The following is a 27,735-nucleotide window of genomic DNA, read 5'->3' as shown; positions in this document are numbered from 1 at the left end:
ACAGATCAATTTTCAAGGAGCAAAGTACATGCCCACCATATCATGCAACGAAATAATTAGGAGGAAAATACGGTGACAAGATAAATGGCGTGAAAATGTTTTCACAAAACCCATACTCTGATTTGCTGCAGGCTCATTTAATGAAGATTAAGTATGCTGTGTCTACAACATCAAAAAAAAAGTACAAAAAATTACAAAATAAGCTTATAAAAGTTTCAGGGTTTTTCCCTTCCATATTTTACTGCCATCTTGACAGCACAGAGTTCATAAGTTACAGTAACTGCGATACACATTCATTCAAATATAACATATTCAGGAAACTTTCTAAAATCATAAACTTTTCAAATTTCCCAAAGGTATTTTTCTTTATCACAGCATAGCACTGGATTCCTCATTAGTCATAAATCCTATTATCCCAATTAAACTGGCATTTATCTATTAAATGGCATATTAGGACAAGAGAAATAACACAGAATCTTGTGATACAGTACCATACTCCACATATTGCTAAAAGCTTACTTTTGGCCATACGTCATAATTTAATTCTTTTATATTTTAAAAGACTACAGATGGGAAAATTAACTGTCTAGAACGTAAGCTCTAAGAAGGCAAGCATTTTGGGGGTCTCTTTTTTTCACTGAGAAGGCACATTCTACGCTTCAGAGCACAGAATGGTGGCTGGTACATAAAAAATTCACAGTAAGAATTTGTTGAATGAATAATAAAGCAGTTAATAAGAATAATTTAAAGCAAGGAATAGTTAACTCAAGTATTTGTTTAATGTGTACTGTGTGCAAGGTGCTAGGAATCAAGGCTTAACACATCTCAGTCCTGAACTTAAGCAACTACTGTCTAATGAGCCAAACACATCACAATACAGTGTACTATGCACTCTTAATAATGAAGGTAAGAATGATAAGCTAAGAGCCGACAGAAAGTGGTCTATATGAGACTGAGCTATGAAAGGTGGGTAGATAACAGGTATTTGCAATTAGTTTGTGATAACTGAGTTATTAAGATGTTAACTACATTACTGGGGACAGAAGGCGAACCATGCAGCTACTAAACCTAAAGGCAACTAGAGCAGGAGGCAAGAAGGAAAACTGTAGCCAGCTTTTGGGATGTTTTCCATGGCACACTCATGACACAACTCTCTAACGACATGCTCGTGTGTGACTCGATTTTATTCTAGCTGCCAACAACAGAAATCATCTCATGTTAGTTCCAGGAAAAAAAGAACAATCTTTCCAGAATGAAAGTGCAATGAATGACTAAAGCCTCTAAGGCAGGAACCCATGCAGCTCAGACAGCTTAGAAAAGGAAATGTAAAGGACCTTTCACTAGAGCACAATCAGTAACATGACTCAGCTCTCAGCACACTGAATTTCAGTGCCCAGGAACTAAATTTTAAATCCCCAGGAGACAAGATCTAACTGGTCATGGCAATAGAGGATGTCTTGACTCCAAGGCTCAGTGGGTTACAGTCAGAGCAGAGGATTAGCACTGAGAGCCTCTCGCAAAGGAAGGAGAGATACCATGACCTTGGCAGTGATTCCAAAACTTATCTGCTACACTCTACCCTAGATTTGCTAACACATGGTGTATGCATTCCAAAACAAGCAACCATAGCAAGGATGTTACATATGATGATTGTGAAACTTATGAATTCCCATCAATTTTTTCATAAAAACCTGGCATAGTGGGAAAAAAGTAGGAAATCACAGCAGGAAGAAAGTACCGGGCGACAGATTCAAGTTAGAGAATGCACTTAGGTGAAGACATCATAGGATTTGGGAAAAGAGTAATACCTCACACCTCCCTCTTCCAATCATTCACCTTGTAGTTAAAACAAACTACTGGTGACAGATAATGAGTGATCTGGTCATTTATCTCAGCACATAAGCAGCAACACACTCCTTCCTGATGGACCAGCACCAGTCACAATACATACACACAGAGATAATGAACATTTTAAAATTGCGAAGTAAATAATGAAACTCCCACAGAACAGACATCAATTTGTAAATTTCAAAGTAGTATATGAATGTCAAATAGAAGTCCTTGTAAAGAACCAAACAACTCAACTAAGGAAGACACCTGCTTCTTCCTTATCCATTCAAAGAGCTAAACTCAAAACTGTTGAACTTGTATACTAACCTTTTATCATAAATTGGTAAAACATTTAGCACCAAGTCGCACAGTAAATTCCTTGAGGAAATATCTATAGGCACGTTTTCAGAAACACACTTCACTGGACCTTAGTTCCAAAAGCTATATTTGAAATTCTCATCTTAGAGTTTGTCAATACACATCAACAGCATAAGAATCTGAGAAACCCAGTTTTCATTACACAATGCTGTTAATCCAGTGTAGTTTCTGCAGTGCCACAAGGCTGACTTGGAGAAACTCCAGTTTTACAGCAAGCATACACATAATAAGATGAAGCTATATACCAGAGTTCCTTTGTCAAAAGCTAGTTGATTTTAGAATCAGTCAAAAACAAAAGCACTCCTGATGAGTACTGGAAAAAGAAAATTTCTGCACAAAGCTTAAGAGTTCCTAATGATGCAGCAAACGCCCGCCGACCCCTCCAGACGCATGTCTGCCTCTCACAGCAGCAGCCCCATGCACTGCACCAGCCGTTCCGAAACTTCTGCGAAAGAATCCCTTGGGGAGCTTTGGTAAAAAACATACAGATTTTTGCACTTCTCACCTCCAGATATTAATACAGTAAGCCTGTGGAAGAGGTTAAAGAATCTATATTTTGACATCTAATCCAAGTGATTCTAACCACATGTTAAAATCTTACTGCAGACACAGGGAACTACTAACTTCACTGCGTCACCGCCATACTTTCACGCAGGCCACTCCCCTTGCCTAGAACATCCTTCATTCACCTCGTCCTCTTCATAGCTCAAGGCTGGGCAAAAATAGCCCCTCTTGAAGCCTCTTCCATCTTGCTTTCTAGGAAGAACGGACTTTCTGCAGTAGAATGTGATAGTTCACTAAGTGGACTTTTGAGTCAATCTAAGATCTGGGGTCCAAACCTTAGGTGGGCCACCTTCTATCGTGTAATTGAGGGAAATTTTAACTTTCGAAGACCTCAGTGTCGTCAATCTGATGGAGCCAGGGATACTATCCACACCTTAGAGGGCTGTTCTGAGGATCAAATGTATGTAAAGCATTTAGCACAGGGTCTGGGAGCATTCAGTAAACACTGTTAATCATTCACAACAAAATTTCTTGTTAATTACTAATTAATTACAGAACATTCACCCTTCAGGACTCAACTCACATACACTGTCTGTGCAGGCTGAGCTGGTCAGCCATTCCTTCTTTGTGTCCCCAAACCTCTACCTCACTGAAAGGTGACTTTTCACACATTTATCTTCACCGTACACTGACCTTAAGGTCAGAGAACACTTTTAAAAGTCGTTATCTTTTACAGTCAGTATACAGAAGACACTCAAATTAAATTGACTAAAATAAAACAGAAACCCCACAAGACAATGCTTAGCAGAAAGGAATCGAAGCAAAATAATGTTTGTCTCCTCAATCTGGCAGACTCAAAGACAAAGGCTGAAACCTAACAACGGATGTGCAGATGGAATCAAAAGAACCGGTGAGAAATAGGGCAAACAAGAACAGCAATGGCCAAGAAGAGTCTTGCAGGCGCTCTGAGCCCTCCCCAGAGGAACGCTTCCCCTGGACTAGACAACATCTCTGCAGAAAGTGACAGCAGATTGCCTCCTTCAGCCAATCCCAAGTCAGGCTGGAGTTGGCAGGGCCGTCACCAACGTGGACCACAGGCAGCAGGTCATGTCCCCAAGGCTCTACCTGCAGTCAGGACACAGTGAGAAGTGAGGCGCCATTCCCAACAGGCTCGCACTCGGTGCTTCTGAGACACCAGGAGGGGACACTACTCTTTTACACAGGTGAAATCTATACACTTCTGGGTTTTAAAATGCACATGCCTGTCAATATACTTGCGCTGGACAAAAACCAGCTGACCACAATCCACAACTAATTTCATACTGTTCAAGTAAAACTACAAAAATCAGAACTGGCAACTAGTTATAACCAGGTCACATTCGTGATCAGATTGCCTTATTAAAAAATTCTGTTTTCAGTGATGACTATTCAAAAATAGTACCAAAAATCTTTCCCCCTTTCCCTATATTCCTTATCATGAGAGTGAAGATTCTGAGTTCTCAAAGTGTTCTACGTAGAAAAAATACACTTGATGATGCTTACATCTCTTTTAGGGACCTAGCCAAAAATGTGTTAATAACCCAAAACAAATAATTTAAATATGTAATTAACTTACTACTGCCATTGTTTATTATATATAGATTTCTTTTAAAAGCCAAGCCCTAAGCTTAAGAACACTGCTTTTACATTTTATTTCATATGGTAAGTCTCTTTTGCTTTAAAATAATGTGGCCTCAACCTCATAAAGGTTAGCTCTGGACTAGCTCCCTAAGAAATAATCTGCCTAGTTACTACAGAGGATAATCGTACGGTAATTAAAGGAAACCGGATTACATCACCTCAAAGTATGCCTCTTTGACATAAAAATTTTGACCTGAAGGCGATTAATCAGCAGTAAACCCAAGAGTAGCTCTATCTTCTGCCCTATTCTGCCTAAAGGCAGGATAATCCCTTGACTGGAGACAGACTGTTATCAGCCCAGAGACAGCAGCAGAAGAATCAGCAAATAACATTTACTTAGTAGTTTCTTCCCTTATATTCACTTTCCCAGTCTGCCACCCTAGGAAGCCTAAAACTGCTTTCCCCGTCCTGCTGTTTCTCCACAAAAGCACCAGTCTTTGTTGAGGATGCTGTATGAGCTAGAATTCTCAGCTACTGCTTTGAGTTACTCTCTGTTTTCTGCTCTGTGACATGTGCTGTACATGCTAATAAACTTCTTTTTCTCTTGTTAATGTCTTTTTATTAAAAAGACAGAAAGCTGAAAACCTAAGATGGGGAGGGATAAAATTTTGCCTCCCCTGAGTAACAGAATTGGTATTACAGCTTTCAAAGCTGTTTCTAAGTTTTATTTAACCCTCATGATAAATTCTGTAGCCCACTGTCAAGATGGTAAAGCTGAGGCTCAGCACACTGAGTATACAGGGGCCTTGATCATCTTTGCCCCAGTTTGTGAGACAGTGGCTCTACGCCAAGAGAGGCAAGCCAGGAGCACTGTGGGCTGCTCCCAATCCCTACCCTGCCGTGGGAGCTCAGAGTCTAGAGCTGGGATGGCACTCAGAGAGAAACCTGCCAACACCTCCCTCCCCAAACTCCAGAGCCCTGGCTCAGAGATTCTGCTGGATGTGAAAACAGGCAGTAAACCAGATGGTTTCTACTTTTTCCCCAAAGAAACTGACTTCATTTGTAACCAAGTCTGGGGAAGTTTGGGCTAAGGCACTTACAGTAACACGGAAAGCTGTGGTGGAAGGCGCCTGGGGGGAGATTCAAGACACAGGGTAAACTGTAGGCCAGCTGGTTTGCAGGCGAGAACCAAGGAATGAGACAGCTAGGAGGACTCATCCTGGGGTCAGAACATGGACTTCAGAAACTATCCCTTCAAAGGATCCATAATTTGATCACCTTTGCTTGTTGAGCAAATTATGCAATTTGTGCCATGGGAGCATTGTTGAAAATAACAGAGCAATCAGTGGAGTTTAACAGCTGACTGTGGTCAGGAAAGGGAAAAAGAGAGCCCTACTAATACTGCTGCCATCCCAGGGGACTGTGGGCGTGCCACAAGCTGCATGTCCCTGAAGATGCACCACGAGAGAGTGAAAATTGTGGATGAGGAAATAGAATTCACTAAAATAATCCAGCTAGTCACTAAACAAATAGGCAAATAACAAAAACAAGCCCGTGCCCTGGGTGGGACCAGTATCCAGAGCTGCTACAACATATTAATTGAAAACGTTCAGCTTCCAACAAAAAATTAAGAGCCATGCAAAGAAACAAGAAAGTATGACCCATAACTAGGGAAAAAAGCAGGTAATAGAAACTGCCTGTGCAAACAACCAGGTATTAGATTCATCAGAAAAAGACTTCTAAATGGCCATCTGTCAACATGTTCACTGAACTAAAGGAAACCATGATTAAAGAAATAAAGGAGATGGTAACAATACTGCATCAAATAGAGTATCAACAGAAACAGAAATAACACCTCATCACTTATAAGAGTAACCCAGTAAGATTAACAGCTGATTTCTCACTGGAAACAATGGAGGCCAGAAAGCAGCGAGATAACATGTTCAAAGTGCTCTAAGGAAAACTGTCCATCAAGAAGCCTATATACAAAAAAGCTATCTTTAAAAAATAAAAAGACTTAAAAGAAATAAAAATTTTCCCAGATAACCAAAAAAGGAAAGAATTCGTCTAGCAGACCCACCATACAAGAACTACCAAAGGAAGTTCTTCAGGCTGAAAGTGACCTTGGTGAATCCGCATGAAAAACAGTGGGCACCAGTAAAGGTATCTGTGTAATTATGAGACAGTATAAATGAGTATTTTCTTTTTTAAAAACTATTTAAATAGCAATTGCATAAAGTAACATGTATATAATGTAGGGTTGGGCCTGTAATAAATAAGAAATGTAATATATGTATAATACATTTTCCAATGACAGTACAAAGAAGGTATGTGGGAACAAAGCTGTATTACACTAAGGAAGTAACTTCAGATGGTAAAGTAGTAATTATAACAATATATTGCTGGGGTTTAAGCATTAGTAAATACAATATGTATAACAATAATATTATAAAAAGGGAAAAATAACAGAGCTACACTAACATTTCTACATAGCATTGCAATTAAGCTATTGTAATCTGAAGCCAATTCTGGCTAAGTTATACGTGGTAAACCCTAGAGTAAACACTAAAATAAATAAATAAATAAATAAATAAATACACACACACACACATACACACGCACATATATAGTGAAAATATTATTAAAGAAGCTAAAATGCACAGACTATTAAAAATAACTATAATAATTTGCTAATGGATAGACAGGTAAAAAGACATGAAGTCTAACATCAAAAACATAAAATGCGGGGAGGGGGAGAGCAAAAATGTATAACTTTAGTATGTATTTGAAGTTATCAGCTTAAGATAGTATAAGATATTTTATGTAAGTCTCATTGGTAACCCATAAAGCAAAAAGATACATTAGATACACAAGAATTTTTTTAAAAAAGTAATCTAAACATGCCACAACAGAAAATCATCAAATCACAAAGGAAGAGAGCAAGAAAAGGAAAAAAGGAACGACAAAACAGTCAGAAGACACTGAATGAAATGGCAGTAGTAAGTCCATGTTCGTCAATATTTACTTTAAATGTAAAGGGACTCAATTCTCCAACCAAAAGACAAAATGGCTGGAAAAAGACAAGACTGAACTACATGCTGCCTGCGAGACTCACTCAGCTTTTAGGACACATGCAGACTGAAAAAAGGGAACAGAAAAAGATATTCCATGTAAATGGAAATCAAATGAAAGCAGAGGTAGCTATATTTATAATAAAAGAAAATAGACCTTAAGCCAAAAACTGCAGTAAGGTACAAAGAAAGTCATTACATAATGATAAAAGTTACTCCAACAAGAGGATCTAACATTTATAAATATTTATGCACCCAACATCAGAGCTCCTAAATATATAAAGCAAATATTAACAGACCTGAAGGAAGAAATAATATATCAATACATCAACAGCAGGGGACTTTAATATCTCACTTTCAATAATGAATAGATTATCCAAACAAAAAAAATCAGTAAGGAAACAATGGACTTAAACCACACATTAGACCAAGTAGACTTAACAGAACATTCCATCCAACAGCAGCAGAGTACATATTCTCAAGCACACAAGGAACAATCTCCAGTATAGATCATATACTAGGCCACAAAACACACCTTAAAGAATTTTTAAAAAGACCAAAATTATATGAAACATATTTTCAGAACACAATGGTATGATACTAGAAGCCAGTTACAAAAAGAAAACTGAAAAATTCACAAATTAAGTACATATAAAACATCATGTTACTGAACAACCAACAGGTCAAAGAAGAATTAAAAAATATCTTGAGAGAAATGAAAATGGAAATACAACAAATGGGATGAATAAAACTTATGAGATACAGCAAACCAATTCTAAGAGAGAAGTTTATAGCAATAAATGCCTGTATTAAGGAAAAAGAAATATCTTAAATAACAACTTTACACCTCAAGGAACTAGAAAAAAGAACAAAGTTCAAGGTTTTTAGAAGAAAATAACAGAAAACAGAGCAGACATAAATGAAAGATACTAAAAGACCAACAAAAGCAGATAAAACCTTTAGCTAGACTTAAAAGAAAAAAAAAAGAGGATGCAAAGAAATAAAACTATAAAAAGGAGACATTACAACAGATACCACATAAGCACAAAGGATCATAAAGAACTGAAAACAACTGTATGCCAAAAAATTTGACAATCTAGAAGAAGTGGATAAATTCCTAGAAACATACAACCTATTAAGAAGAAACAGAAAATCTGAACAGACTGATTACTGTAAGGAGACTAAGTCAGCAATCAAAAACCTTTCAACATAGAAAAGTCCAGGACCAGATGTACTTCACTGGTGAATTCTACCAAACATTTAAAGAAGAATTAATACAGTCCTCCTCAAATGCTGCCAAAAAACAAACTCATCTTATGAAGTCAGCATTACCCTAATACCAAAACCAGACACAAGAAAAGAAAATCACAGGCTAACATCCCTGATGAACACAGAAACAAGAATCCTTGACAAAATATTAGCAAACCAAATTCAACAATACATTAAAAAAATCCTACACCATGGTCAAATGGGATTTATTCCAGGGACGCAAGTATGGGTAAACATCCACTAGTTAATCAATGTGACACACCTCATTAACAAATGGCTAAAAATCACATGATCATCTAAATAAACATAAAAAAAAAAAAGTGACGAAATTCAACATTGATTCCTGATAAAAACTCTCAACAAATTGGGTAAAAGAAAGAATGTACTCAACATAATAAAGGCCATCTGACAAGCCCAAAACAACATCACACTCAAGAGTGAGAAGCTGAAAGCTTTTCCTCTAAGATCACAAAGAAGTAAACAGTCTAAATGTTAACTAGGAATCAGTAATGGTCCATTCATATTATGAACTATTATGCAACCATTAAAAATTACACTCAGTGAGAATTTTTAATGACATGAGGAAATACTTAAGTATAATCCTGATTAAGTGAAGAGATAAAAATAGGTATGAAATATACACAGTAAAATCTCAAGTAACTTGAAGTGTACATATACATTATATATAAGAAGGGGAACAAAAGTACAGAAGAAATAACATTAAAAAGTTTAGTCATTTCCACGATAGGAGTATGCTGACTTTTATTTTTTTCTTTAGACTTTTAGATGATTTCCAAATTTTCAACATGCACATTTATTTATTTAGAATCCATCTCGTCACAAAAAAGTAGTTGAAAAAAAGAAAGCCAACATTAACTACACTTAAAACTGAAGCATGAGTCAATCTCCTAATGCTATTTGCCAAAGTGGAAAGTTAAGACATCACACACTAAGCACATTGCAGCAATGTTTATATTATCAAATAATTTCTACCTATCAATTGTATATTAATTAGAATTCAGTCTAAATGCATTAAGGGCATACAGAAAAACTGAATGACATCAAAACAATGAAAAGATAAGCCTTCCTCCCAGTCCATCTGGCCTCTGATCTCATCTGCCCCTACTTACTCTAGCCAGTGGTTTCCACCTTAGGACCTTTGCTTGGAATGTTCTTCCCCTACAGAGCCACGTGGCTATTCCTTCACCTCCTTTCACGTCTTGATTCAAATGTCACGCTTTCAATAAGGCCTACATGTACCACCCTGTCTAACACCAAAACCTGCCCTCTGTCCTGCCACCCTTCACTTTGTTCCTTCCTCTTTCTCGGCAGCATTTATCATTTTCTAACAAACTACATTTAAAAAAGTGTCCATTACTTAATGTCTTTCTCCTCCTACTGCAAAGTAAATCCAGGAAGAGGATTTTGGTGGCAGTGGAACCTCCCGATTTGGTCACCGATATGTCAAAGGAGTCTGACACACAGCAGGTGCTCAATAAGTATTTGTTGGATACATGCATGTACTAATGATCTGTCAAGGGACAGAGTCAATAACACAATCTCTAACAACTGCATCTACCGCTTAAAATCAGACAATTTTCTGTTGCATGTGCAGTCAAACAAAATATATGGCATGAGTTCTTAAAAGAAAGTTTGGCCATCTTTATCATTCCTCCGTGTTTCAGTTTGTGTTTACTGAAAACTTGTAGCCGACTTATTGGAAAAGTCCCAATTTAATTTTGTTAACATTGTGCAGTACAGATTGTATAACCAAGGAAGCAAATTAAACAGTTTAAAGAATATTTATGTAACAGGCCAAATATGTTGAAATGCTATACACAAGACCCAGTTCTATTCTGGATTATTAAGCAAAAACAGCTTCTAAAATTATGTTTGCTGTTATTACATACCTATATACATTGGAACAGTTCATATCGAGAAAGTCCAAATCCTGATACAAATTTAATAGGTGATAACCCCCATAAATTTCGATTTCAACTGCTATTTTTTTAGATTGCAAATGCTCATTGTTCCACTAAGACAGCATTCTGGGAATAGGGAAGCATAGCCAAATATCAAAGGCCTGGCCTATTTTCTGAATCAATAACCACAGTTCAAACTGCCTAATATTGGAAATGGGACTCAATCAGAACTTAATTCCCTGTGATTTCATAAATAACCAGGCTATCCCTATTTATTTATTTTTAAAGCAGTTCTCTATTATTTTATAATGCTTTACTCTCAGAGTTTGAGGTCTAGACCCCTTGACAGGGTCTCTACAACTCCTAAGTAAAACAGATCTCATAGAACGCAAGGGAAAAGGCTCCCCAAAGATGTTGTTCAGCCAATACCTCTGAATGACGTTCTACACTTCCAGTGTCTGATCCAGAGTGCTGCTCATTTACATCATCCTCAACGTCTGACCCTGAATCCCGTTCATCCTGTACTGGGGTAGCGCCACCATCATCTGCTCAAAAATAAAACAAAAACCCACTTAAGGTGTAAGATGGGTGACATCTACAACTGAAATGAACACAATGAATCAAGAACAATGTAAGAGCAAAGGTTACCACTCATGAAGCATAACTAACGATGCTAACTGGTGAACAAGGCAACACTATCATACTTATATGAATCATAAGCATCATAAGTATCACAACAATCATAACGTGTACTGTTGATAAATGTGGCAGTGAATACATCATTAAGGGAATATGACGCTTAAGAAATATCACTAAGGCCCAAGTCAACAAACTGTAGATCACAGCGTGCACTCTATTTCGACCTTCTGTTAAAATAACTGAGTCTATTCTCTCCATGGCACTTACTTACCACTTTCTAATGTACTACGTAACTTACCAAGTTAATTCTGTGTAATGTTGGTCTTTCCTCACTTGAATGCAAGTGCCAGAAGAGCAGGGATTCTTGTTCACTGCTGAATCCCTGGAGCCCAGAACACTGCCTGGGACGTGATGTACAGGAAGTATTCGTTTATGAGTGAAGAGCACAAGGCACTCCAGTTCAGAAATAGTGTAACCTCCTTAAAGTAAAGCTTACACGACTATACTACTACAAAACGAACTGCTACCTGCTTTTAACTGATACTTTAAAAATACAAAGCAAAATTGTACTGAGGAATTTAGGGCTGTTGGAGGATGTGGGTAGACCCGGTTAGATGTTTAATAAAAATAATACATTTTTAAATGAACCAGACAACTACAGGAAAACCAAATAACTGTGTAAGAATGGAATTACTATCATACTAATGAGCTACTCTACTTGGCTAAAGAGTAAAGAATATATATATATATATATATATAATATTTAATATATTTAATACTTTAATTATATAGTTAAAAGTCTTGAAATGCAACAATTATGCTCCAACGGTTAGAATAAGGGGGAGAAGAGGGTATAGATGAGGCTAAAATCTTGTCCCAGTGTAACAGGAAATCATTACAGAATGCCTAAAAATGATGCAGCAAGAGATAGGATAAATTAGGAATACAGAGGTAAACATCAAAAAGTGGCTAAAAGAATGAAAAAGTCAGGGAACTGCTAATTTTTCATGTCTTTCAGCACTTTATGTACACGTATTACATATGATTTTCGAATAATTTAAAAACAGAAATGCAAACTGTCTTGAAAACTTTAGGGAAACGTTTAAAGCAGAACAGCAGGGTATGTTTGGAAATGTGCACTCATTACTATTCGCTGTCATATAATAAGAAGTGAACCCGAAACAGAAAAGAGGTTAACGTTTAGAAAATTATTTAAGCACTTTTAATTTAGAATACTCAATGGAACTAGGACACAAAGGGAAAGCAAACTTAACGTTTTTATTTCCCACAAGGTCCTGTCTTATTCCGTCTTTGGATCTCCGGTTACTAGCACAGTATTAGCTCAGGGGGGCCCGGTGTTTATTAAGTAAACAGGAAAGAAAGGAGAACATACTTCAGTGAGCAGAAGAAAGATCTCAAGGTGAAGAAAAGGCACAAAACCCACCAGTAAGTCTCAGAGGTACGCGCCTTAAAGTATTTATACAACTCAAAAATAAGGGTTCTACGCTTTTTTTTTAATGGGAAAAACTAGTTTGCACGCGAGACCAAACTAGTCCCAACCCAGAGTGAAAAGTCTAGACAGGACACCTCCCTTGGATTCTCGAAAAACACACTCAACTCCTGAAAAAAAAAAATCCCCTATCAGGAGAGACCTTCCCCAGTACTTTCCACGCAGTGAGCGCTGAATATATGGAAGTGGCTTTCCAAGTTCACCGAAATCCTTCCCCGATTCAGAAGACGGCTGTCCCTCTAGAATCCCCTCTCCGAGGTTCTAACTTTGGGTCCGCAGCCGGCAGGCAGAAGGTCCGCGCTGGGCCTCACAGTCCCCAAAGGGCCCAACCCGGGGAGGGAACGTCTCCGGGGCCTCCCTCCCTTCCTGCGGGGTGCGAGGCCAAGCTCCGCCGAGTGACCGCTCCGCCCCCAGCCCTGTCCCTAGGTCCCGGCCCCACCTGACTGGTCGCCACCGTAATATTCCGAGTCCATGGCAGGCGGCTCTCGGCGGGGAGTGTCTGCGCCCCGCGCCGCCCCCGTCACCTCCTTCCCGGCGCGGTGACCACCGACGGCGCGGCCCAGCGCTCACAGGCTCCCGCCCGATCGGAGGGTTTGGAGGCTGCGGAGAGGAAGACAGCAGTAACTGCAGACGCCAACACTCGGACCTAGATATTCGGGCGCAAAAGGCAGGACCCGGCAGGCCGGCCAGGCGTGTGGGTCGGCGCTCTACTTCCCAGAAACACCTCTGGGGCCAAAATGGAGTCTACCCGCGACCCTCAAAAGAACGCAGCGCGCAGGCGCAGGCGCCCGTCATTCGGCCAATGAGAAGGCGCAGCGGTAATGACGCACTCCCGGCCGGAAGGGAGACTGCCGGGAAATTGAGGGAGCGCTCCGGTGGCAAAGACTTCCCTTGGAGGAAACAGGTCTGTTCCCCGTGGAGATGATGATGTTACTTTATTGGTTCTCCGTCCGCGCCTTTGTTTCAGCAACTTCTGAGCTACCCTTCCGAGAAAATGAAGAACTCCTAAAATTAAATTTTCCACCCTGCGCCAGCATCGTTCCCGTCATGCAGCGAGGCGCTCGATTCCCGCCCTGAGGACGGGAGGCGGTGGCGCATTGCGCTCTGGGACTCGTAGTTCGGAGCCTGTGACTGGCCGGGAGGGTTGATGCGTTAGCGGCATGATCAAAAGGGCCCCTTGTCAAGGCCTCTTTCCTCCTTTCTTCTTTAGAATAACGACTTAATTTCCATCTTAAGAAGCCATTTGGTCAACAATAAGAAGTACAGGGTTTTGCCGCCAGAAGGGCCGTCTGATGAAGTCTTGGCAAGAGTGATATTGTTGAATTTTACTTGAGCCCTATAAGCTCCTGGGAAACATTGGTGGTTAAGAAACTTCCTGACCTATCAGTGTTCCCAGAACGGCTCACTGCAAGGAACATCCTTCTCCCTATCTCTTAGAGAAAACTCACTCTCCATTCTGAGTCCCATAAGACTTATAGATGACCCCCAAGGCCAAAGACCTTTCCCCTTTCTTCTGAACGTGCTCATAAGGTCAAGCTCAGATCCCCCAACTTCCTGTTCACGCCTTTGCCACTTCAAAACTAGCTAAATACAGAAATAAACATTTTCTCTTCACCTGACTGATGGAAACTTCTGATTGCAAACCAATCCCTACTATAAATCACCCACCGTTCTCCCTACGAAAGCCAGAGACAAAACTACCTTGCCTAGGCACTCTGACCTTCGTATCTGGAGTGCTTTCTCTATTGCAGTACCCCAAATAAAGTGCACTTCCTTGCTCGTTTGTTTTTGTCTTAAATAAAGAGGACAATGTTACTGCCTTTTGGTTGGAGGAGAGCCAGAGGAAGTGTAAGCAAATATTCCCCAGGAGATGTAAACTTGCAGTTATAGGGCCTTTTGTTAGTTGGCAAAGCATACATCTTGGCCTGAATCTCTGGGCGTGTCTAGCCTGTTGTAAGGCCTCATGGGGGTGCCCTGAAAAGTCCACCTCCTATCTTGGAGTTGAGATATATGGATTCTCTGATGCTAGCTCTGCTGTAAATTCTCAGAATGGCCTTATTTAATCTACATCCCAGCGTTGATAATCCTGGAACCCTTCGTTAGCCAGTCAGAACATGTTGGCAGAACCCAGTTCTCGGCTCCAGAAAAGGAAACATGAAGGGAAGGAGGAGAGAGGGCTCCTTTCTCTCTGGAAATTCTCATTTTCTTGCAAGAGATTTCGTGGGCGTTCTTTCCCTGTGTAGGGGAAACCAGCTTTGAATTCCAAGTCTGACCTTTAGTTGAAGGGATGACATCTCAGGCTGTTGTGAGAATCATAAGAGCAAGGAATTAAGTGTCTGGAACCAAAGGTACAGAATTTAAATATTCACTTCCTTCCATTTGGTAGAAGAGACCCCAGGATCTAAGCCCTCTTCTAAAGCGAGTGCATGAGGGTGTACCCGTGAAAATAAGGCAAGGTGAGTAGGGCAAAAGTCCAGGAAGAGGTTCAGTGGGAGGGAACCCAGTGCAAATCCTGCTAATACAAGTGTTGTAATTTCGCCAAAGGTACATGACAACATCCATAAAAGTAATTGGGCTAAACAATGCAATTACAAGAGAATAGTTGCTGAATTTTAACATAAAGATTTTAACTGTCCTGGTGGTTTGGAGAATGGAGAGGTTGAAGCAGACTGAACACACAGCAATGTGCTGAGCCCCAGAAGGCTGCAAGAGAGTCAGATCTAGTTTTTGTACTGAAGAAGCCAATAATTTAGTGATATGGGGCACAGTTTTTGAAATACACATGGAGTCTTAGTTAAAGTGTTGCACTTGTAAATGCAAGCACAGCTCCAGGAGAGTTTTCTAGAGCCCCGCTTTCACCAGCCAGCTGTCCCTCAGAGCTCCCAGTGGAGAAATTCTGGAGCAACACAGATGTGCTTCTCTGAGTCTTGGCTGCTTTGACATTTTCCCAGTCCTCTTACCTGACTTCAGCCCCAGCACAGCTGGTCCATGCTGGTGGGGGCAGAGAGACACCCAGAAGGGAGGCTGTTTTTCACACCAAGGATACTGAGGGCAGAGAAGAGAGGAAGGAAGAGGTGAGCTTGGAGCGTTCCAGAACTCTCTTTCCCTTGACTGATAACCCAGAGACACTGAGTATCCTTGGTGGATGTAGGATTTATTCTGCCAGACACTGTCACTTGCTGAATGTATCTGGGAGTGAAATGACACATGATACAAGGAACAGTCCGGCACCGGCAGAGCTTCAGGCTGGGAGCTGAGACATCTGGGTTCTAGGTCAAGCTCTGAGTTTACCGTGTCAAATGAAGGAGTCTGAATCAGATTTCAAGTCTCCTTAGTTTCATTATTCTATGTCAGAGAAGCCGTCTCCCAAGTCTGACCCTCCTTCCTGTGCTTGAGCCCATAGAGGGCGCTGCCGGTGAAGGAACCAGTGAAACAAGGGCGTTCTAAACCTGCTCCCTGGCTGTGTGTGCTGTTCTCACACATCCCAGCCTCACAGCTCACTAGGACACGTGCGAGATTTGTCCTGCCAAGTCGTCTGTGATAGTGAAAAGTGGGGCTCGCCTGAAAGCCCATTAATAGTGGATAATGAGTCACTAAACGTCAGTACCAAGGCACATCACACAGTCACTGATACAACTGAATTGGATCTTTAGCTCTCACATGGAAGGATGGCCAGAACATATCAAGTGAACAAACCAGTCATAGAAGACTACAAACAGTACAGCTTTATTTATGTGAACAACCAAAACGGCAAACAAAAACCCAACCTAAAAATTCCTGAAATGAATAAAGTTGGGAAGGACTTTCCAACAAAGATTGAAAAGCCATAAAAGATTGAAAAATTTGGCCACATAAAAACAAAAACTTTAATCAACTATACTTCAATATAAATAAATAAATAAATAAATAAATAAATAAATAAGCAAGCAAGTAAATTAGTAAATAAAAACCTTAAAAGAATAAAAAGTAAAAGTAAAAACATGCATAGCAAAAGCATTGCACTATTAGCAAAACCAAAAGGTAAATGATTAGGAAGTAAAAAAAAAAAATTTTTTTTCAATTTGTATCATAGACCAAGGGCTAATCTCCCTAATGAGTATAGAGCTGCTAGAAATTGATAAGGCTAATGACTCAATAGGAAAATGGGCAAAGGATGTGACAATTCACAAAAGAGAAAATATTAATGGCTCTAAGATACAGGAAAAGATAGTCACCCTAAGATAAGATCAAAGCAAATTAAAATCATATTGAGATACTATTTTTCACTTCTCAGATTGCAAAAATCTGATAACATTCCACTGGTGAGGCCCTTTCATAAGGTGCTGTTGGGGATATACTAGTACAGCCCTCTACAGTAAGCAATCTGGCAATATTTATAAATATTACAAATGCATATGCCTATCAGCATAGCAATTTCACTTCAGAAAATGCATCCTACAAATACACTCGACTACAGAATTATTCACTGCAGCAAAATGCTGGAAATAACCCAAATGTGCAAACAGGAATGATCACAAAATTATGATACATCTGTACAATGGAATGTTATGTAGTTATAATAAAAAGCAAGGAAACTCTCTTATGTACTGATACATAAAAAGATTTCTAAGCTGTAAAAAGATGCAAAGTGCAGAACAGTGTTAAGATGTGCCATCTTTTGTAAATAGGGGAGGATAACATGCATTTGTTGTTGCTTGTAACTATATTTTTAAAATTTGAAAATTGTATAAGAAACATATTGTCAGGGATGGGGGGAGGAAGACAAGGAAAGATAGCAGGAATAAGCTTTTAAGTTTTTTAATAACACGGAACACTTACCCTTACTCCACATGATAATTTTGTCATGTTGTATCTGGAAAAATTGGTAAGCAGAACGTTATTTAAAATGGAGCCAGGAAATTACAAAAGAGAGCTCTTATACCCTACTGCTCCATGTCAACTGCAGACCCAACAGAAAGAGGAGCGTCTTTGCATCTCCAGCAGGAAGGTTACTCTTTACTACCTAGCAGGAGGAAGGAAGGGTTTCTGCTTGCCTGGCAACAGCCCAGCCAATAAAAGATGGTCACAACTCAACCGATGAAAAGCCACTGTGCTTCAAACTCCCAGTTCCTTCCAGTGGACTCTGTTTAACAGCCCCTCCCACTCCCCTTTCTCCTCTGTTATAGAACGCTTCTTTCCTTTGTTCTCTAGACTTGCCTGTGGTTTGCCACAGAGTGCATGTCCTGAGTTGCAATTCTTTGCTGTTTCTGAATAAACCCATTTTGCTGGTGAACTGGTTGTTTTATTGTTGTAGGTCAACATATCAAATAAGTTTACAGCCCCCTAATGGTTACAGCCCATAATTTGAAAACTGGAAGCGCTGGTCTCCAGTTGCCATGGTGTAAAAGCTACCCAGACCAGTTTGCCATGGTTGGGCCGCATTGCTAGGCCCAATGATCCAGGCAGAGAGTTCTTCATGGATTCTGGTCTTGCTTTGTATAGAAACCATAGATGTGTGCCCTGCACTGAGCAAAGCCTACCTCAGTGCACAATTATTTGTGTGTGGCTGAAAATCATTCAAGTAACAAGAGGAGTCTTTGTTTTTGTATCGTTTTAGTTTGTTTTGGTTTGGGTTTGTGGTGAGCACCACATCACTGGAAGGGTGGGAGCAGCGACTACGGTGTGTCATCAAGGGTTTCTCCTCTACAGATTCAATGCAATCCCTCTCATAATCCCAGTGGCTTTGTTTTTTTCAGAAATGGAAAAACCCATCCTAAAATTCATATACAATTGCAAGGAACACCTGAAGAGTCAAAACGATCTTGAATAAGAATAAAGTTGGAGGACTTAAACTCCCTGATTTCAAAATTTACTACAAAGCTACATTAATCAAAACAGTATTGGCATAAGGATCAATATACAGACCAAATAGAATTGAGAATCCAAAAATAAGCCCCCATATCTATGGTCAACCGATTTTTGACAAGGGTGCCAAGACCATTCAATGGGGGAAAGAACAGTCTCTTCAACAAATGGTGCTGGAAAAACTGGTTATCTACATACCAAAAAAAAATGAAGTTGGACCCTTATCTTACACCATATGCAAAAATTAACTCAAAATGGGTAAAGATCTAGATGTAAGAGTTAAGCTTTAAAACTTTTAGAAGAAAACATAGAAGCAAACCTATGTGACCTTGGATTTAGCAGTGGTTTCTTAAATATGACACCAAAAGCATAGGCAAAAACAACAAAAAGAGGTAAAGTGGACTTCATTCAAACTAAAATTTCTGTACTTCAAAGGAGCACTATCAAGAGAGTAAAAAGACAGCCCACCAAATGGGAGAACATTTTGACAATTCATCTAGCTGATAAGGTCTTATTATCTAGACTATATGAAGAGCACCTACAATTCAGTAACAAGAGGACAAACAGCCCGGTTCAAAATGGGCAAAGAACTTGAACAGACATTTCTCTAGAGAAGACATACAAGTGGACAATAAGCACATGAAAAGATGCTCAGTGTCATTGGTCACTAGAAAAAATGCAAATCAAAACCACCATGGGATATACTTGACACCAACTAGAATGACTGCAATCGAAATAATAGAAACAAGTGTTGATGAGGGGGTAGAGAAACTGAAATCTTTAAACAGTTGTTAGTGGGAATGTAAAATTGTGCAGCCACCGGGAAATAGTTTGGCCAGTCCTCAAAAAGTTAAACATAGGATGATCATACGACCCAACAAATCTCCTTGATATGGATCTCAAAAACTTGAAAGCAATGGCTCAAATGGATTCTTTGGGGATTTTTGTTGTTTATTTGTTTTTTGTGGTTTTTTAGAACAAAAATTAAATTTATTTATTTATTTATTTAATTTTTTATTGAAGTGTAGTTGACTTACAATGTTAGTTTCAGGTGTACAGCAGTGATTCAGTTATACATATACATACGTATGTATTTTTTCTTTTCAGATTGTTTTCCATTATATGTTATTATAAGAAATTGACTATAGTTCCCTGTGCTATGGATTCTTTGTTTTTTAATACCCTTTTAATTTTGGAATAACTTCAGATTTATAGAAAATTTGCAAAGATAATATAGTTTTCATATATCCCTCATCCAATTTTCCATAATACTAACAACCTACATTACCATTTGCCATTATCTTTGTCAAAACCCAGAAACCAACACGTTTCTGGGTTTTGATACGTACTACTAACAAAACTCTAGACTTTATTTAGATTTCACCAGTTTTTCTACTAATGGCCTTTTTTTTTTTTTTTTTTTTTTTTTTTTTGTCCCAGGACCCCATCTGTGATCCCACGCTGCATTTAATTGTCATGTCTCCTCAGTCTCCTCTGGTCTATGACAGTTTCCCAAACTTGCCTTGTTTTTCACAATCTTAAAAGTTTTGAGGCATCCTGGTCAGATATTTTGTAGAATGGCCCTCAATTTGATTTGCCTGATGTTTTTCTCAGTGTTAGACTGGGGTTACGGGTTTTGAGGAAGAAGATCACAGAGGTGAAGTACACTTCTCATCACAGCACATGAATATGACACTTCACAGAGGATGTTAAACTTGATCACTTGGTGTGTTAGTCTGCTAGGGCTGCTGTAACAAACATGACAGACTGGGCAGCTTAAATAAAAGGGATTTATTTTCTTACAGTTCTGGAAGCGGGAAGGCCAAGATCATCAGGGCAGCAGGGTTGGTTTCTTCTAAGGATTCTCTCCCTGGCTTGTAGATAGCAACGGTCTTCCTCTGTCTCTGCCTTGTCTCTCTTCATGTCTCTGTCCTAATCTCTAAGGGCATCAGTCAGGTTGGATTAGGGCTCCACCCTAATGACCTTATTTAACCTTAATTAATTCTTTAATGGTCCTGTCTCCAAACACAGTACATTCTGAGGTTTTGGAGGAGATAAGGTTTTAACATGCATTTTGGAGGCACACAATTCAGCTCATAACACTTAGTTAGGACAGTGGTTTCTATGTTTTTCTAATGGAAAGTTACTTTTTCCTTCTTCATACTTTATTATTTGGAAGTGAGTCACCAAGTCTAGTTTACAAGAGGAGATGTGTGGAGTTCTTTGATCAAGAACAATCTGATCCAGCAATCCCACTCCTGGGCATATATCCAGAGAAAACTCCAATTTGAAAAGATGCATGCACCCCAATGTTCATAGCAACACTATTTGCAATAGCCAAGACATGGAAGCAACCTAAATGTCCATTGACAGATGACTGGATAAAGAAGATGTGGTATAGTTATACAATGGAATACTACTCAGCCATAAAAAAGAATAAAATGTCATCTGCAGCAACATGGATGGACCTGGAGATTAACATACTAAGTGAAGTAAGTCAGAAAAAGACAAATATATGATATCACTCATATATGGAATCTTAAAAATGATATAAATGAACTTATTTACAAAACAAAAACAATTCACAGACATAGAAAACCAACTTATGATTACCTGGAGGGGAAGGTAGTGGGGAGGGATAACTTTGGAGTTAGGGATTAGTAGATACAAACAACTGTATATAAAGTAAATAAACAACAAGGCCCTATGGTATAGTACGGGGAACTATATTCAATGCTTTTAATAACTTATAATGAAAAAGAACATATGTATGTTACTGACTCACTATGCTGTACACCAGAAAGTAACATAACATTGTAAGTCAACTATAATTCAATAAGAATTTTTAAAGTACAATCAGACAAGCAAGCAGAGGATTGCCTGGCAAGTTCTTTCCATCTGTCCAGTGTCTGTGCAAGAACCGTAGCTTCAGGTATCAGAACAAATGGGGTCAATATCATTGCTCCCTGCCCAAAAGGGGCTGCAGTTTCACTGGACAGCCAACCTCACAGTCCTGAAACAATTATGGTGAGGATGGTATAATTACCAGAAGCACGTTCATCACTCAAGTGCATGGGTCTGAATCCTGGGTCTATCACTTTCTAGCTTGTGACATGGGACAAGTTGTGTAATGTCCCTGTTCTTCTGTGTCCTCATCTGTAAGTTAGGGGTAATAGTAGTGTTTATATCATAGAGTTGTTATGAGGAGTAAGTGTGTTTATGTGTAAATAGTGATTCCTGGGACATAATATATATGCTGGTCATTATTATTATTATCAGGCACTGGGAAGATACAAAAAAAAATCTAACATATGATTCTTACTTGTAGAAACTTACAATCCATCAGGAAGCCCTACTCTGAAAAAAAAAATACATTCTGACTGGTAAATTACACGATTTGAGTCACAAGTGCCATCGAAATTAAAAGGTCGTCAAAGTCAGAGTGAACTGTAGCAGTCAGGGCCAACTTCCTGGGGGAGGAGTATTTGAGCTGATATTTGAAAGACAAAGGCAGATTTGGATGGGAGAGGCATCAGGTTTCATCACGGTGGGTTAATTAGTATAACAACAACCAATGTCAGTAACTTGAGACAAAAAAATTATTTCTTTCTCTTATAAATGGGTAGTGGGGTCGGTGGTGGGGTGGAGGTGGTTTTCTGCCTTTAGGAGTCATTCAGGAACCCAGGCTCTTTTCATATTGTGGCTCTGCTATCCCTTGGGGCCTCAGAATCCACTGCTATGCATGCTACTAGCAGCCAAGGGGAGAAGAAAGACAGTGCGGGAAGGCACCGGAGGTTTTAATGGGCCAGGCCTGGAAGTGAAACATCCTACTTACTCTCATTCAGAGGCTGATCCAAATTGTGAGTGAGGCTGGAAAGGGTATCCCAGCTGCAGGACCAGGAGGAAAAGAAACTGACCTTGGTACACCCAGAGATTTCCAGCCCTGGGAGAAGAAGTCCATCCTGTGGGGAGTGTGTAGCTCAGTGGTAGAGTGTGCGCTTAGCATGCACGAGGTCCTGTTCAATCCCCAGTCCCCCCATTCAAATAAATAAGTCAATAAATAAGCCTAATTTCCTCCATCCTAAACAAAAACAAGAAATAAATAAATTGAAAAAAAAAGAGAAATCCATCCTAATGCTTCTTTTTTTCAGAAGTAAAGCTTCTCTCCTTGGGCCTCTCACGCTCAGCCTCACCCAAGGGCTGGACACAGTATTGTTATCATCAGAATCAGCGTCATCAGCATCAATTCCTGGTTTATTGAGTTGCCACGTAATCAGGTTTTGCTTTCTCCTTGCATTCCTTCAACATCCCCAGGGCAATCAAATTAGTCACCAGGATGCCATTGATCCTGGTCACGGGGCAGAGGTCCCCATGTTTATGACCAGTGGCCCGGGTTTAAATGCCATGGCCCAAGACTCAGATTTATTCACTCTCTACGGCTCTTAGATTTTGTGCCCGTACTGCTGCCTCCAGCAGACCTCTGGGTGGGTTACTCGAATGGGTTATGGGGATAAAGCACAATCAGGAATGAGTTGTTTTCTCCTGGACTGAGATGGTGGACGCCCACCCCACCCACCCCACCTCCCTCCGGCCCATCAGGACTTCGGATCTGAGCCCCGCCCATTCTAGCAATGTCAAACTCACAGTTGCTGATCCGAGGAGGATCAAGTACTTGGACTTGCCTGATGGTGCAGCCATTTCCTCCTTGTGTCAGAACCAAGATCCACTAGGGAGCGCGAGTCCAGCAGCTCCTTCCCTGGCCATCATCCCCCCACCCCCGAACTTCTGAGCTGTATCTTTTTGCCATTCAAGGAGGCCAAGTTTGGTGTCACCTCTTCCAGGAAGACATTCTGTTCTGACCCTTGCTGGGCTCCTTCTCCCAGCCTTAATCACACTTGGATCTGTGAGGTATACATTTGTTCCCAACTGAGGATGATTTTGTTCCCCAAGGACACTTGGCACTATTTGAAGACAATTTGACTGCATCACCAGGGGAGTTTATCTAGTTGGCCGATGCCAAGGATGCTGCTGAAAATCCCACAGTGCACAGGACAGCTCCTCCCAACCCCCCATAAAGAATAATCTATTCCAAAAAGTCACCAGTGCCAAGAATAAGAAACTCTGAACTACCCAGCTAGAATGTATACCGTGACATACAGTCCTGTACTGTGCAGAATTGTTTCCAGGGGAGCATTTAAGCCCTGCCTCTTCCCAGATATGCCTCTTCCCAGATATTCCTCTGCCCTTGCACCTCGGAAACTGCAGAAATGAAAGGGGAAAGGCCCTTCAGATCCTGGGCTAGCGTGAACAAGTTGGGGAAGTACTTGCCCTGAAAAATCTCTAAAAATGGTGTCTTATCCATCCTTGAGGGAGGCAGAGAAGGGAGTCGGGTTGGTTTAGGGCTGGTGTGGTGTAATGTAGTGCAGTGAGCACCGGCCTTGGAGTCAGGGAGACTGCAATTCAAATCTTGCCCGTGCCACTTTTAGCCACGTGATCTAAGCAAGTTTCCCAACTTTTTTGGTTTTTGTTTCCTTACTATGAAATGAGGCTAAGCACCCCAAATTTGTAGGGTTTTGATGAGGAATGAGTGAGAAGGCACATATAACAAGCCTGGCACATAGTAAGTACACGTTAAATGCTCACTCCTCTTTGAGATGGAGAATTATAAAATTCTCTAAAGAGTAACTCACAGGGGAGGGTATAGCTCAGTGGTAGAGTGTGTGCTTAGCATGCATGAGGTCCTGGGTTCAATCCTAGTAACTCCATTAAAAAAAAAATTATATGCTGTACACCGGAAACTGACACATTATAGTTGACTATATTTCAATAAAAACAAGCAAATAAATAAATGTAATTATCCCTCCCCCAAAAATAACAAACAAAAGGGGGGAAAAAAGAAAAAAGTGGAAAAGAAAGAGTGTCTCAGTCACAGAGGTCTGGGCTTTCAACTGGGCTATTTTATAGCGTTAATGGATAACTTGGCTGCCATAGGCCAGATGGGAGGGTCAGGGTCGCCAGGAAACAAGCCTCTTTGGGTCGCTCTATGATGTGTCGGTGGAGCTGAAATACAATACTCACTATACTGTGTTGTAGTTACTATGGTGATGCTACAATGGACTGGATCATTGGACAGGGATGGAATGAAACACAGGTTGTCCCATGGAGGCATTTTTGCTCAAGTCAGAAACATTTGTTTAAAGCTTTGTAGAATATTGGCACCTTGAGGACAATTGTGGAAGTTGCATTAGGCTGTAGGAGAGCCAAATTTGGGCAAACATGTGAGAGGGAAGAGCCTGCTGTGGATACCTAGCCTCTCTTCTTGACTTCCAGGGCTGGAAGCATCCTGGCAACAGAAAACCCGAGGCTCTCAGAGAACCCCCTTTCGAGTGCCACCAAGTGACACAGCTGTCAGGCCTAGTCCTGACATGCAGTCACATGGACACCGTTTGCTGGGAGGGAAGACTTGACATGCCACTTGAGAAAGGTTAGCGACAAAACATCCATGCCCCTTGTTTCAACAAGTTCCCTTCTGGACTGTCCCTGTAATGACCTGATGCAAATAAAGCTGTGAGCACAGACTTGCTCGCTGTAGTGCTGTGGATGATGGCAGCGGACTGGCTGCCTGATGTTCATCCAGGGATGATGGTTACCTAAACAATGGAGCTCTTGTAGGATGGACCACCTGCTGTTTTAAAGATTGGTGGTTGAAGAGAATGAAAACATATTTTGAAAGAATTAAAAGTCAATGACCTAGTCAGAGTGTAAAAAAAAAATACTAATGAACTTACCTACAAAACAGAAAAAGAATCACAGACATAGCAAACAAACTTATGGTTACTGAGGGGAAAGGGGGTGGGAACTACTATATATACAACAGATAAACAAGTTTATACTGTAACAGTAGCACAGGGAACTATATTCAATATCTTGTAGTAACCTATAATGAAAAATATGAAAACAAATATATGTATGTATATGTATGACTGAAACATTATGCTGTACACCAGAAATTGACACATTGTAAACTGACTATACTTCAACTGAAAAAAATTTAAAAAAATAAAGACTGGTGGTTAAAGTTTGGTACTGTTGCAGCAAAGTGTGTTACAGCTCAGTGTTACAGCTCAATTGTGACAGCAACCTGGATCCTGATGAGAGACCAAGCAGCACAAGGAGGGTTGGAGAACTCAGATTTATTATGCCGGCAGGCCCACAGGACTTAACACTCTAAGCTCTGGATCCCATCTGTAGGTTTACACAGGCTTTTATAGGTTGCCAGTCTACACTTTGCAACATCATATGCAAATAAGATATAACAAAGTTGACTATTTAGGAATGAGCTTTGTAGAAATGGACCAATCAGGAGTGATAGAAATGGACCAACCAGGAGTGAGCTCCATGCAAATGAGGCACCACAAATGGACCAATCAGGAGTTAGCTCAGGGAACCAATAGAATCTTAGGGGTAAGTTCCACTTTCTTAGAAGCCATTTCAGAGGGGAGGAGCGAGATAATGCTGCTGGGCCAGGGAACTGGATGGAGCTGGCAGGAGAGTAGTGGCCCTGACTGGGGATCCTGCAGGTCTTTTTCATGGGGATTCCCACCTCAGTACAGTGTAAGAAGATACTTACAGTAATATATCAAATGTGAAAAAAAAGCAGGAGACAAGTTTGTAGGTCTCCAAAGTGTGTTCCTATTAAATTTTGCTTAAGACAGGCCATACCTTCTTGCCATTCAAAGAGGCCAAGTTTACTTGGGATGTAGCCACAAGCAGGTGGAAGACAGACATGGGGACCCCCTACCCTGAATTCCTCTCCCCTGGGCTCCAAGGTCAGGAAACCAAGGGCCATTTATTAATTGATACACAATTAATCATAATTATGATTCTTTCATAATTTATGAAAGACCTATGGTGTGCCGCACTGGTGATGTCACCGCCAACAAGGGAAGCCCAGATGCTCACACAGGGAGATAGAAATTAAACAAATAAATACCTTTACCCCTACCCCCCTAAATGGATAGAGACATCTTATAAATCATTTTGTTCTACACAGATACTCTGTTCCACGATTTTTTTGCAAAAGGACAGGGTAAGAAGCACCACAGAGGACCTAGCCTGGTTCCTGGAGTCCCAAAGTAGGGAGCTTGCCATTTCTGGAGCTGCTGGAATCGGCAGTGCCCATCCTTTAGGAGTGAAATGGTATTTTTCTAAACCAGAGATGCTGCCTGCCATGGGAAGCCCCCCACTCAAAGCAAGTGTTGGCCCAGAAACTGGATGAAGTTTTAGGGGGCAGGAGGCTAATTGGAGCCGGGCAGAATTTGAACACAGAACTTGCAGGGAGTGGGCTGGGGGTTGGCTGAAAGTCCCAGAGCCCATGCTTCCTCCCAAAGTTTCTTCCTTAAGTCATCTCCCAACTCGCTTCCCTCTGGGTCACGGGGTCATTGGTTGTAAGAAACAAACTCCTTCAAGAGCACATGCTTAGCATGTATGAGTCCTGGATTCAATCTTCTGTGCCACCATTAAATAAATAAACCCAGTAACCTCCCCCTGCTAAACGAAACAGAAATTCCTTCGAGCTATCTCAGCTATGGAGTGCATAGCAGAATCTGGGTCTCCGCGGAGCCCAGCGCAGACAGCACAGAAAGTGTCTCTGGGGCCATGTGGTCTCCACCTCCGTGGCTTTTCCACCTTACACATCTCTCCTCCACCAGCACTTGGTTCCTGTCCCTGAAAGATGCTCTCGAGCTCGGGGTTGCCGCCCTGCAGTGGCCTCAGCTCTCCCTCAGAGCTAGTTCCTGCAGTTCCCTCCTAGTCCTAGGGGAGGGGAGGAACCTGACTGCCAACTGTGAGGACCCCCCCAGGCCTCTCTTCACCCAGGGAAAGGGGTGCCGCTGAGCAGGTATCTCCTGGGGACTCATCTTCCAGGGACTCACCCTCACTTCCAGGGACTGCCGGTCGCCTCCAGTCTGGCTTCTGCCAGGGCTCACTACCTGATGCCTCTTCCTTTGAAGGGTCTGTATTTGCCTCATAGTGAAAATCCCCTCCTCATTCAAGTCCCAGCCCAAGCCAGCCGCCGCTGCTCCCAGGTGTTGCTGACCAGGGTTCCTGGATTCCTTAATCAATGGAAATTGGTAAGAGTCCAGACGAG

The 27,735-nt window shown here is 40.8% G+C and overlaps 1 protein-coding gene across 4 annotated transcripts in view; it reads right to left on the bottom strand.

The window, feature by feature from the left end:
• IWS1 (interacts with SUPT6H, CTD assembly factor 1) overlaps positions 1-13,504 on the bottom strand; it is a 38,827-nt gene extending 25,323 nt beyond the window's left edge. For all 4 annotated transcript variants that reach the window (XR_004136594.2, XM_010974621.3, XM_010974623.3 and 1 more), the window contains exons 1-2: positions 13,183-13,504; positions 11,024-11,139 (exon numbers count right to left, since the gene is read on the bottom strand). Coding sequence is in view for 3 of the 4 variants with exons in the window: in XM_010974621.3 (XP_010972923.1) it covers positions 11,024-11,139; positions 13,183-13,216 (150 nt within the window). In the remaining variant the exon portion in view is untranslated. The remainder of the gene's footprint in view (positions 1-11,023; positions 11,140-13,182) is intronic.
• Between the last annotated feature and the right edge of the window lie 14,231 nt (positions 13,505-27,735).

The sequence above is a fragment of the Camelus dromedarius genome, chromosome 4, assembly GCF_036321535.1.
Source record: "Camelus dromedarius isolate mCamDro1 chromosome 4, mCamDro1.pat, whole genome shotgun sequence".
In the NCBI taxonomy this organism is placed as follows: Eukaryota; Metazoa; Chordata; class Mammalia; order Artiodactyla; family Camelidae; genus Camelus; species Camelus dromedarius.
This window is presented reverse-complemented; position numbering and strand designations above follow the sequence as displayed.